This window comes from Notamacropus eugenii, chromosome 7 (assembly GCF_028372415.1).
Source record: "Notamacropus eugenii isolate mMacEug1 chromosome 7, mMacEug1.pri_v2, whole genome shotgun sequence".
In the NCBI taxonomy this organism is placed as follows: Eukaryota; Metazoa; Chordata; class Mammalia; order Diprotodontia; family Macropodidae; genus Notamacropus; species Notamacropus eugenii.
This window is the reverse complement of record NC_092878.1, coordinates 132,550,138-132,564,104: the sequence shown is the minus strand read 5'-3', so window position 1 is coordinate 132,564,104 and position 13,967 is coordinate 132,550,138. Positions and strand designations below refer to the sequence as shown.

Here is a 13,967-nt window from a genome sequence, read left to right as displayed (position 1 = left end):
AATGGTGAAATGTTACTTTTTAATCCTGATGAGGAAGACTTAGACAAATGATCCCTGGACCTCAGTTTCCACAACTGTTAAATAAGAGTTGAACTAGAAGATGTCAAGACTACAGTGTCTAACTTTTAAAATGTTAGTCATTTTCCAACCTACCAAACATATTACCTGGGTACTGTCATGGTGCGATGTAATTGAAATGATTTAGAAAATGGAGGCAAGCATTCCTTGCAAATGTAAACACAATTTATATTGGCAAATAAGTTTTGAGTTTCTTATCTCAGGTTTAATAGTTTTCTAAATGGCTTCCCAACAAGTAGAATTTATGCTGCATCCCTTGCTGAGGATTTTATTACTGTGTATTTTTAACCAATAATCTCCACCACTGAGCTAGAAAAGCAAAGATTCCCAAATACAGATATGTGCCTTCTTGGAGATTAGAAGAACTATAAGAAGGAGGAACAGTTTGTTTCTGCTGAAATATCTATTAAGTATTTCAATGACTGTGGATTTGGAAGAAATCCAAAAATTATAGCAGGAAGTTAAAATCATTCTTTCTCCTTTGCTAGGTAGCATACAAAGATTTTTATCTCAATAAATCAAGGGAGATCAACAGATTTAGTCAGTGTATCTGTAGTTAAATAGTTTGCTCAATGTAGCTTCCCAGATAGATTAAGGCAAGGGATTATAGGATAGAGAATAGACCTGCGGTTATCCCCCACACCTGGAATGCTCCTTCCCACCTTCTACAGGAAGACTCTTATTTTCTGTGTTTTCTCTTTCAATTATCTTTGTACGTAGCTTAATTTATATATACATGCATATTTTCACATCACCAACTCCCCCCACCCCAATAGGTTTTAAATTCCTTGAGAGCAAAGATTATCCCTTTGCCTCTTTTTGAATCCCCAGCACTTAACACGGTTCTTGGCACATGGCAGCAGCTTAATGCTTATCTGAATTGCAATTAATAGCAAAATGAATACACTGATGTAGAAACTCCTTCTACCGAAGCAGGAAGGCTCCTTCTCTGAAACTAACAGCGTTCAGGAGTATCTTAATGCACTGAGAGGTCAAATGTCTTGCCCAAGGTCACCTTGTCAATAGGTAGGTCTTGACCCCAGGTCCTCTTGATTCTCAGCAAAGTTCTCTATTATATCATGATGCCTCTCACATCTTCCTAGATAATGGTTTACATCCCCTGTGCGCCCCCCAGAAACTAGAGGAAAGAAAAAAAAACTCTAAAGAGTAAGTATCTCAGGTGCTGTTGTGATTCTGTTACATTTTTGTTCCTTATGGTCAACAGAAAGCCAAAATTTGTTTTATTTTACATAAGAAACCAAGGGGAACCAACAATATATCATTCAGATACTTTATCAGGAATCATCTTCTTCCTTAAACCTACACAAATTTATTTTTCTGAACTTAGTATTAAGGAAATTCTTCACTAGGATTCCTGAGTGGAGTGAAAACTTTGGTCATATCACAGTGTGGCATGACACTGTTGCATGACTGCAACCAAGAAATCATATAAACACCTACTATGTGCCAAATACTGTGCGATGCACTAGGACTGCAAAGAAAAGCAAAAGACAGTTCTTGCTCTCCTAGAATTTGGAGTCTAATGACGGTGAAAAGGAAAAGAATTCTATACAGGAAAATTGAGGGTATTCTCAGATGGACTTCACTAGCATTATAGGACGCTAGGAAAAGCTTCTTGCAAAAGGTGGGATTTTAGCTGAGACATAAAGAAGTCAGAAAAGCCAGGAGGGAAGAGTTCTGGCATGGGGGACAGTCAGGGAAATGAGGAGATGAAGGGCTTTTTGGGGGGAATCACAAGATCAGCACCAGTGGATTAGAGTGAGTAGATTGTCTTTGTGTTTGTCCTTCATTCTCGAAAAGGACCGTGACGTCAAGAGGATGCCATGACTTGCAGTTGACTTTGTTTTGAGTGAGGGAGGGCTGTGCAAGGTCACCAACCTTGGTTTCTTCCCCAGAGCCATCTGGGTCCAGCGGCCAGATCAGGACGACGGGAGATGGCCCAAGATGCAGTGGGAGACCCTGGCTCTTTCAGGCCTAGGTCTTATAGCATTCTCACTTTGAGCAAGGTACACTCATGTAATGAATGGGCTTCTTTAAGTTACTCAGTGGATGGCCCCTTTAATAAAAAAAAAAAAATCAAAATGGAAGGGGAAGACCCCCGGGGTTCCTGGGTAAAAGAGAAACAACTGCTATTTATTTATTGCATTCACTCTGTGCTATGTAGGTAGGGACTTGTCCAGTCTATGAGTTCCAGAGTGAAGTGGGTTTCAGGCTTGATCTTTGGGCAAGAAATACAGCCAGTAAATCCAGAGGAAAAAAAGGCAGCTTTTGGCCACAGAATGCACCTTCTGCAGAGGAGAGGAGAGGACAGGAAGAGAAGCTGCTACTCACTCACAGGTTGTTAATGTTTCATTCTCATTCTTGAAGAGGACCATGACATGACATGAGGTAGGGAGAACATTCCACACACTACCGAAATAGTCCAAGTGTAAGATGAAAAGTACCTGCACATCACCTGGCAGAAGAGATATTATGAAGGTAGACTCCAGTACTTGGTGACAAACTGGATATTGGGAGAGAGACTGAGGGGTCCAGAATGGCATTGGATTTCAAGCTTTGGTAACTTGGAGTTGAGATGCTTTCTGGCCCTTGCAAGATAGGATTTTGACAGAGTAGATGAGATAAAGGTGAAAGAAGACTGAAAAACAGGGAAGGGCCAGCCCAAAAAAACGTTTTAAAAGCCAAACCCAGGATTTTATCTTTAATCTGGGAGGCAATAAGGAGCCACTGGCATTTATCACATAGGGAAAAGAGAAGGCCTAACTTGTGTTTTAGAAAGATCATTTGACAAATGAGTGAAGGATGTACTGGAGCAGAGAGAGACTAGGGGCAGGGACAAACCAGTAGGCTACTGCAAATGTCCAGATGTGAGGTGAAGACACATATTCCCAAGGGATTTTATAAAGGCAGAAATGACAAAAGCTGACAACTGATTGGAAACACAAACACACCCCTACACATATACCAAATGTACATCCATATACCCTAAAGTATTGATTGTAGTACTTTCAGTGATAACAAAAAAAACTGCAAATAAATAGATATCCAACAGTTGGGGAATGACTAAACAAGTTGAGATACATGAATATAACTGAATATTATTGTACCATAATAAATGATAGATATGAATACTTCAATGAAGCCTTTTACGAACAGGTAGAGTGATATACAGTGCTGAAGAAAAACAATATTGCTCCAATAATGTAGATGAAAAGAAGAAATAACTGTATTAAGCATCTTCACCCTTAAGATTGGAAAAGAATAGACCTCTGTTCTCTCTTCATGGAAGTGGGGGAATATAAATACGAAATTTGTACATATTCTAAGATATTGTGGACCTATCAGTTTTACTGAATTGCTTCTGTCTACCCCCTTTTAAAGTCTGTTACAAGGCAGGGGAGGAAGGAGGATATATTTGGAAAGGAAGGTGATATACAATAAAAGATAGGAAAAATGATTTAAAAAACCCAACTAACCTAAACTACGGATTCTCTAATAAGGTGGGGGGAGAGGTAGCTAGTCTGAGACTCAATAAGTAATTTCAAGAAGTACTAAGTTTGGCTGGTATGCTGGGATCACAGGCTCACAGATCCAGTCATTCCACACACCATTTTCCCCCAATGCCTTGGCCCAAAAGGACATGTAGCTACACTTGTATCATTCTCTTTCTAGTTCTGGAACATGAATCAAATCAATACTGTCATCACTTCTGCACACTGTTATCATGATGGTACAAGACCTTATCACTCTATTTCTCAACCCAAAGTCTTTTCACTGGCTGTCCCTCGTGCCTAGAAGTCTTTTCTTCCTCATCTCTAGCTCTTGGCTCCCCTGACTTGCTGCAAATCTCAGCTAAAGTCCCAGCTTCTAAATAAGCCTTTGTGGGTCTCCTGTAATCTTTGGTGTATTCCTGGTATTAACTCAAATACTTAATTACACACACACACACACACACACACACACACACACACACTCCACCACTCCCTTCTATGTATTATCCCTCCCCTCTATTAGAATGTAAGTTTCACCTTTATTTCTATCTCCAGGAGGACAGAGAAATTCCCATAAATATAAACAGTTGGGACACAGTAAGCATTTATTTTTTTAAAAAAATATCCAATCATTCATCTAATCTAATCCTCTCAATTTTTCAGATGAGGAAACTAAGATCCAGGATGGTTGAAAATCAGACAAGTCTCAGCCTCCAGGGTCAGGATCTGAATCAGCCTTTCCTCTCCAAAGGAGGTATTCTTTCCTCTGTATGCCACTGAGTCCCTTTAAGAGATTTTGTTTGTTTGTTTAGAATTTAAAGAGCTAAAATTTCTAGTCCAGTGAACACAAACAGTACAAGGAATTCCAATATTTTCTCCCACAAATGCTGTTCATTTTCGTGAAAAACCTGAAAACCCATCCCCATGCCTCATCATCAATAGCCCATTATCCTCTTAGTTATATTGGGCATCAATTTTAATTACGTATCTGTGAAGAAAATAAAACTTTACATTGGTTACCCTCTCTTTTCAATCCAAATCACCATGTGTGTAAAATACATCACATGAAAATAATAACACAAAATAAAACAAATTATTTTTTCAAGAAAGAGAAGTCATAACCAAAGATAACAGAAGCTTGTTCTTTCCATGGGGAGAATGAGACCATTTTATTTGGGGGGAATGTTAAAACAAAGCCATATACAATTTGTACCAAATACAATATAACTGTGTGTTCCCTATTTCTGAATAATTACAGTATATACAGATTCATTAAGGCACTGGTTCCCCAAAAGAATACAAACAAGTCTTCTTTTGAAACAAATTTAAAAAAAAAAAAACTTTTACAAAGCCACCAAGCTTTCTCCAAAAGAAATGGCATTGTTAATTACAGGAAATCACAAGTGCTAAATGTTACCTCTTCTGATGTCCTTTCCCAGACTGCAACTTCTGTACCACTGAACTCCCTACACACCTGTAACTTAAATTACGTCATCAAGGTTTCAAAATCACCCTTCTCTTAGTACCTTTGCACATACCCTTCCAATAAAAAGGTGTACTGGAAAATACTCAGAACATTAAACATTATTGTCTCTAATTGAACACAAAGGAAAAGGCTTCTTCAGTCACTGAAATGTAGTTATCATCCCTGACTAGTCACAATTTTGATGAACATGTTAAACAAAGCTGACCTCGGCACCAGTAAAACAGAATCTGTGAGCACTGGACAAGGCTGCCTCCCTCAGGCATGGTAGAGGACAGGGATGGTGGTTACGGCTTGCTCTAGTGCTCCTTTGTTTTGTCTTGCTGAAAGGCCAAAGGTCTGTCTCTTCATAAACTTTTTTGGAGAATCGCAACTTAAAATTTAACAATCTATGTATTATCATAAATAAATATCATGCTTCACTTAGCGCTTTATCATCCATAATATCTTACTCCCTAATCCACATACTGGAGTTATTCCAGACTCCAAATTAAACATAATATATATTTATAAACGCACACACATACACACACACAAATATATATGTATGTACATGTATATGTACACGTACATATACAAACACACATAAATCTGAACATCTTAACATACAAACATTACATTATCTACCAACTGATATCTTAGAATCCCTTCTTTTGAGGGGAGGGAGAGAAAGTTTAAATTAGCTTGTAATTAAGAATAATCCTGAAAGTAAACAATCAACTGATAGAAACATTTTCCAGGTTACTCCCTCTTCCTCTGTATAACAACATTTGCCCAGTCACTAGATCTTTCATAGAAATAAAAATAAAATTATTCTGTCTTATAATGTTTTGTAAGTAGTTCGATTTTTAAAAACAATTCCTGTAAATATAATTTTGTAACAAGGGGAAAGAATTATTGACAAATTGCTATTATAAACTTTTACATAAGATAAGCTCTAATTGGTCTTTTCTTTAGTACCTAATTAACGTCTTAATAATTTTTATAGTGATTGGAATTGGTGATTAAAAAAGTAACTATAATTTGTCTCAATTCAAAAGAGTATATAATACATCCAATTTGGGGGCAGTAACTACTTCTTCCCTATTGCTGTTTTCATTAGCAACTCCAGAATAAACATCTATACCCACTTTTCAATTCCTTCAATACTCCGAATGACTTATGATTTCAGAGGATTCAAGTCATCTGAAAGTGAGTTTGAGTACTTATTTAAGAAAAATCATTCTGGCTACAGTTTTAAGGTGACTTAAGAGGTGATCAGGAAGAACATAAAGGGCATTTCTTCAGAGAAATAACAGAGGTTTAATTTGGGAACAACCTGAGTAATTAATGTGTTTTGGCCAGAAAGCCCCTTTACAAACACTTTATTGTTTGAGCCTCAACCAACACGTTTGTCTCCGAACAACTTGGCCTTCACATATAAAGGTTCTCTGCAAATTAGACATATATTAACCTCAAAGTAAGTTAACCTGTTCTGACACAAAAGAATACTTTCACACAAAAAAAATGAAAATGAAACTTTATCTTACGCTAACATCTGTCATTTTAGTTTCTACTGAGTTTATTTTAGTTTTGACTAAAGCAGCATTTAGATCTTAGATTTTATTCAAAACCAAACTATCCAATCTCCTCTTTAAAGAAAAAAGAAAAAGAAAAACATCAGCAGCAAAAAGAAGTACTTCTTTCCAGCTGTGACAAAATCTGGATGGAAAGCAGAGAACAATGAATTACAAAATACTGAACATAGTGCAATGCCACCAGCATGTAAGCGGACCTCACAGCTACTTTGGGAGGATTTATTTTCTGGAAGAAACAAATCATCAGCTGCAAAAAAATATATATATATATCTCCTTGATTTTTTTAAGCAGTTGTCAAGTTTTTAGAAATCTTTTGTCTCTGTGAGGTCCCTGGTGAATAACTCTATGGCCAAAATGCATGACATCACACTGCCCCCTACCGTTTCATGGGATGGCTGTCTTAAAAGGGCTTAAAACCCCTAAGAATTTACCATTTCTCCCAATTCTTCTCTTTTGAAGAAAATCATGGAAATAAAGAATTCTGATGACTTGAGAAAGATGGCTAAAACTTAATTTTAAAAAGTCCTGCTGTTCTTTTTCTGAGGAGTACTGGTTCTGATAATATTATCCACGGAACTCAAAAGCCAAAAACCCAGTTGAGGAGACGCTTTGTAGACGGATAAATGCCTTAGGAAGAAATAAATTAAAAAGTGAACACATCCCAACTGATTAAAACAATTAAAATTTCAAAACCAGGTCAAAATTCTGAAATGTGAAGTCAATAACTGTAATATCCCCTGTGATGTACAGACAATATACATGCACTAAAGGAACAGATCCCAGCAGCCATCCTATTTGGGGGCATGCCTAAATTCTCTGCTGTCCTTTGGGAAGGCTGTATTTCTATACCTCTAGTTGGAATTCCATTAATTTAATCCCATAAATTCCTCCCTGGCCATCCACTCTCCCCTTACTGATAAAGAAATACACCATGTGAGATGTTCATTCTTACGCTTCTAGGTTTGACTCTTATACACATAAAGAAGCAGTACACTTGCTTTACCTAATCAATAACAAAGAGCAAAATCTCCCTTCCAAAGCACCTTGTCTTCATCCCAAGAGATGGTAGTTTCACTCACTATTAATTTTTTCTGCAGGGATGACTAAATCTGCACTGAAATCTTCAATCACTTCTACAACGAAAATTTAAAAGAAAAAGGAAAAAACATCTTTGTTTGGGCTTCAGGAAAAGGAGGTACTTTTGTTAGTAAATGTGTAACAGAATCAGAAACCTGAGGAATTTCTGAACAGTAACAGCGCCACTTACTTACTTTGCCTACAAACTGCACTGGTACAATGGTTTCACATTCTGTGAAACTGCCAAAGACCACCTGTAGATATGGGACATCCTGGTCAGTCATCAGCTGGCTGCTAGTTCTGCTAGCGGGGACTCTGACCTTGCCACAGACAACTCCCACATATGGAGCTAGGCAAAGTGGCCTTTGGAGGCAGGAAACAGGTGGTTTTTAAAATATATTACAACTTCTCAAACATCACAGACTCTCTTTAGGTTTGCTTGGAATGCCATATTCTCACCAATGGAAAAGAAAGTGATTCTGTTTTTCCCTCCAGGCACCATTTTTGGGTAGCTGTCCTTTGTGTTTTGTTTGGACTCCAACAGTATATGTGCTTACACCGTGTTTTATTTTGAAAAAAAAAAAATTAAAGTATTTTTTGCTTTAAAAGTCCCCAAATACAAGGCTTTCACAGAAAACAACATGTATCATTTTTGCATCAGTTACCCAAGTGGTCTTCCCTTCCCGCAATCAGGCCCCTTGAGCGTGTGATTGGCAACGTCACTCTTTGTCCAGGGTTTTCCCTGAGAGCAAGTGGCCCGATCCTGCTCGGCAGCAGGATGTCGTTTAAGATTTTGTACTACGGAAACATCCCTAACATCTTCTGCTTCGCCAACAAAAGGAAAAATGTGTGTTGGCCAACTCCAGATGTTCACTTTCTCCCTTCAATCAGAGTTTAATGTCCTGTGACTCTGACATTTTGGCAAGTGTTTTCTTAACCCGAAGGGCTGTGAGACGGGATGCAGGATTGTGGGCCCAGCACTCTGTCATGAGCTTCCCCATCTGCCGTAGACACTGTGGGGAAAAAAATGGGAACGTTAGAGAAATTAGCAGAATGTGCTATGATCAATAGGGTTACTTCTTAGAATCTCTGAAGTCTAAGTATGAAAAAAGATGCTTCTCCTTTAAACTGCACAGGTACAAAAATCCTTAACTCCATTTTGATTCAAGATTAAAGGATTAACGCACAGCTTTCATGTCATTCATGTTGTGATGGATCCAGACAGGTGGTTTTGCTGCCTACAGCATATTGGCTTTATAACACAGTGTTAAACAAATACAAACATAATCAGGGGATTTGTTTGGTTCAATGGCATACTCCCAGATTGTTTACAACACTTTCTAAGTTTCAACTCTTTTTGTCTAATTGCATAGGACACGAAGAAGGAAGCTAATTCCCAAACTACTGCTCCCTGCTACAATAACCACATTAAATTGTACTATTTAAGGAGATTAATGACCACTTTCTAGAATCACAGACTGGGTCTCCAGTGCTCATGTGTGATATATCAACATCTAGTCTTCTTACTTCATTAGAAATCCTTGGTGCAAGAGTGTTGAGTGCCTGGATAGCCATTTATTGGATGTGCTGGAGTGGAGCATTCTTTTAGGGGTACAGGTTGGACCAGATGGCTACCGGAATCCCTTGTAGCTTCAAAAGTCTATGATTTTGAATTTGACACTTATCCCAGACACTTATCTCAGATCTTCTATTTGGAAAATGTACATGTCACTACACATTTCAGAAACTGTCCACAAGTGACATACCAAGACGGGATGAAGGAATACTATAGGCCCTTTAATAAAAATAAAACCAAGGGGTGAAAAAACCATCTTTCCCCCTGAAGAATCATTTATTAATAGCAGTTTATCTATGTCTACCATCTAGATGCATGTATATAAATGGAAAATGTATAAAGGTTCATGTTATATGCTTTAAGGATCCAGCCAGCCCTATCATCATGATGGAGTTGCATTAGTAGCACAAAATGAGAATATGTAGAGCCAAGACAAGTGAATACTGGCATGGAGGAAAGAATGCTGCTCAACTGAGAAAGTTAAGCTCCCACAGAGGGACAACATGACCAAAATTACACAAACAGCTTCTCTGGAACTAATCACACTAACTCCAAACCTGAACTTGTCTCATCTCCCTGTCCTTCCTTTCCTCCTGTCAGTTTTCCGATTAGGTTGGTACTAGCTTATTACCAGCCTTAGAAAACTGACCATTCACAGAATCATAGGACGTAAGAGATGGAAGAAACTTCAGTGAGCATCTGATCCACTCAATAGTGGAAAGAGAATCACAAGTTAATAATATACCTGACAAGTGAGCATCCTGCCTCTATTGAAATACCTTTGAGAAGCAAGAGCCCACCATCTCTGCCTTTCAGCTCATTCACTCTATGATAATCCTTTGCCATTTAATGATGCTAACAAAGGTACATTATAACATTCTTAAAAATCCCAAACTATTTTGTTTCTTGTACTTCTGAATGTCATGTATACTACAGTACTTCTTTATGTTTATAGACAGAAACATATATTAATGTTTTTTTTGCGTTATCTATGAGATGAAAAGTATAATGCTTCCCCTGTTAGCACGTTGATCTCCTGGATCATAGAAACAGTGAAATCAACTGGGGGTGGGGAGAGAATCGTTGGTAAAATCAATATATTTTTAAAAATCACTCATGGAAATAACTTTGATGTAGCTGACAAGAGATAAAAAATAAAATGTTAGCAAAATTTAGCAGTGATATAACTTGTTAATATCTCTGAAAAAGAACATTAAATTCAGAAATTTAAACAGCTAACATCTGGGCTTTTGGCTCTCCATACATTTTTTTCTTCCATTACATGGCCAATGTCTCTTTTAAAAAGAAGTGTTGCAATGAGAATCAGTACTTTGACAACAGGTTTTCTGCATACGATTGGCGAGACGTCAGTCACTCTGGTCCCACACGAACAGGTGGCCTCCCTTCCATACCTCATCACTACTCCACCTGTTGGGGAAGGATGGACGGAGTTTTTTGATGCACACAATCTCCCTCATATCTTCATAGGAGGGGTCACTGGGTACCAGGTCATGGTAGGGAAGCTGGTATTCTTCTACTATTCCTAGAAAAAAAAAATCATTTTTGTTCAGTTATATAACTCTGAAATGAGGGGAGGGAGCTAAAGTCTTATCAAAATTAACTATTCATATTAACTATACACATTATTATTTTTCTCAGGGTGAGGGAGATCTGTGGTTTTGATTTTACCAATGCAGGGAACTCAGGGTAAGGAAATCCCTTCTGTCAAATTAGTCGTACAACTTTAGTCTTAGAAAGTTGCCTGGTTCACCGAGAGTTTAAAGGACCCACCCAGGAGCATAACAACAGTACGTGGCAGAGGTGATTCTTGAACTCATGTCTCTGTGACTCAAGACTGGCTTGTTATTCACTATTCTGAGCTTTCTACTAATCTGAAGCAAAATGGAGACCAACAGGGCATGAATTCAAGTGACATAAACTGTCATTCTTTCCTATAGAAATAAATAAGGCATTCTTTAGAACCTTCATAAAGGAAAACAGTATTTCAAAAGAAACATCACTCCACGTTATTAATCCTTTTCTAATGCTTCAGCCTAATGATGAAATTAATTTTAAATGATCATTTTATAAAATTTGGTGCATGGCAGTAGTCACAAAGTTCAAAACTGCTTTCATATTCATCCACAATTTATTAGACATTAGGGTTGGACATTAAAAGGTAGCATAGAGACCTTGCAATTAAGGCTCTCTTATTAATTTAGTGGAGGGGAAAAGTCATGTACACAAGACATGGGATACAAGGGTAAGGGAGATGAGGGCTAGTCCAAGGAAAGAGGTTTAGAGAAATCTAAGGACTGAAAAAATCACTTTCTGCAAGGGGGGGAGGGAGACATCAGGAAAGGTTTCACAGAATAAATGCCACCTGAGCTGAGCACTGAAAGAAGAAAGGGACTTCAACAGAACCCCAGAAGTGAGTTTGGGGAGGAGACCATCCCAGGCATGGACAATGTTGTCCAAAAAAGAAAAGTCAAGAAACAGCAGAAGCAGCACAAGAGAAAGAAACCGCTTAGCAGAGTTTTGCTGGAAGTCTATTAAGTTTCTAGGGCAGGGGTGGGGAAACCTAGGGCCTCAAGGCCCTCATGTGGCCCTCTAGGTCCTCAAGTGTGGCCACACCCCTACTCTAGGGTTACTGAATGAATTATACTGAATCAACTCCAAACTTGTGGAAAGTGTGATGCTGTTATAATGATAAGAGTTATGTATTTCATGCCATTTCAGAAAGTAGCCAAGTTGGGAAAGAGCAAATTCTCCTCACTGCAAAAATAAGGTGAGATAAAAACCGGGGGTTTGGAGAGATCTCAGATCCGCACTGGATGATGGTATACACTACAGGTATCTCCCTCTTTCTAACATTAGGGTGCTTAGAAAGGACAGGAGGCTTGCTCTCTCTTTGTCATAGTTATAGCAAATTCTGTTTTTTAACAATAGTTTCCATGAATAATTATCTTATACAGAAAATCTTGGGGAGTCCTAATGACCTATTGCTGTATCTTTGAAGTAAATATCCCTTTGGAAAAGTTAACTGATATTAACTGGTTAAATGAAACTAGGCTGATCATCACTGGTGATTAACAGTGAGACCACACCAGACTGAGACTTGAGCTAACAGCTTTAGAAAATCATCTCCAAACCTTCCAGGGGACCCACAGAATGGAAGAGGGAGATGGAGTCTTTCCCAGGGTCAGACTCATGTTTCAGATTGGGAGATGTAACAAGGATTCTTAGACCTTACAAACACTGTGTAGGCACACTCCTTTAAATTTTTTCTGGTCTATTTAATGGGTCAAGTTGGAATTGCTTAAATTGCCTATTTTTACTCATCTAATTCAATACTGCTTTGATATTTGTTCTAGTAAGTCAATGATCTGATTGCACACAGAGAACCAATTTAAAAATGACCCCGATGTGGGTAACAAGTTATTTTCTCTTTAAGATACAGCAGATTACTTTGGGTGTGACGTTCCTTGGGGAGTGCCTTTTTTTCAGCATTGCTGATATAAAAAACAATACGTAATCATTCATGAAGCATCACAAGACTGTGGATAAAGACCTGGGTTCAAGTGAACCCTGCCACACATACTGTGTGACCCCAAGTAAGATACTTTAAGTGTCCCCAGACACTCTAAGACTGTGAACTAGTTGATTATCTGCAAAAGCAGGGGCAATTTTCTCAAGGGGAGTTTCTTACATCCAATAAATTACAGTCTCAAGGGGAAAACTGAGATAACTCAATTTATATAGCTCCTTAAACTTTATAAAGCACTCCCTGCATTAATCTTGGGAAGCAGATAACGCAAGTAAAAACACTTTGTTAAAACTCTGCTTCATCAGCGTGGCATTCCTTCCAGCAATGCAGATTGCTACTCGTCTATGCTGACTTATTCTACGTGAATTTTATCTGCATTCTCCCATAAACCAGCCATAAGCTCAACACTCAATGCTTTCTTCTCACTCCTCTGACATTGTGCTGATACTGGCAGAGCACACAAGTCACCCATTAGCTCCTCCCTAGTTCTGACTACATCCCATCCCCCAGTCATTTGTCTGAAATCCTTTGTACTACTATTTCCTGGCAGTTCTTCACCTGCAGTATGCTGCAGTCTGCTTACCCCCATCCCACATCTTCATCTTCACGATAGAGAAACACATGTAGAATGATAAAGCAACTTTTCCCAGGTCACAGAGCAAAGAGATGGCTGGGACAGAATTTGAGCCACATCTTCTGAACCTTGTATAGTGATTTTACTACTACACCCAGAGGGTTGTATATTATTGAATTCACTAGGTCCAGTATCCTTATTTTATCAAAACATAACATTACTTTAATTAAAAAAAAAAAAGCCCTGGATATATGTTCCTCTCTGCCTAACCAAAGGATATCTCAGAACCAGCTCATGGGCTACCTCTTCCAGGAAGCCTTCCCTCACTGGGTCAAGCCACTCTGCTTTATCTCCTCTGAATGCCTTCCACTCTTTTAGAATATATCACTGTCATGTGCTTTAGCTGTATCTCACCACCTCAATTAAATTTTAAAAAAGTACCTGAAGATAAGGACTTGTGTCCCCCTCGTTTTCTCCAGGAGTAACGCAGTGTGGCAAGGAAGAGGCACTTAACAAATTGACTGCTTAATGAATGAATAAAT

The 13,967-nt window shown here is 38.3% G+C and overlaps 1 protein-coding gene across 11 annotated transcripts in view; it reads right to left on the bottom strand.

Moving 5' to 3' along the window:
• Positions 1-4,734: 4,734 nt before the first annotated feature.
• The window catches only part of BMPR1B (bone morphogenetic protein receptor type 1B), a 480,264-nt gene continuing 471,031 nt past the window's right edge, over positions 4,735-13,967 (bottom strand). For all 11 annotated transcript variants that reach the window (XM_072624689.1, XM_072624692.1, XM_072624697.1 and 8 more), the window contains 2 exons: positions 10,717-10,847; positions 4,735-8,741 (listed from right to left, as the gene is read on the bottom strand). In XM_072624689.1, coding sequence (XP_072480790.1) covers positions 8,616-8,741; positions 10,717-10,847 — 257 coding nt within the window. In that variant the 3' untranslated portion in view covers positions 4,735-8,615. The remainder of the gene's footprint in view (positions 8,742-10,716; positions 10,848-13,967) is intronic.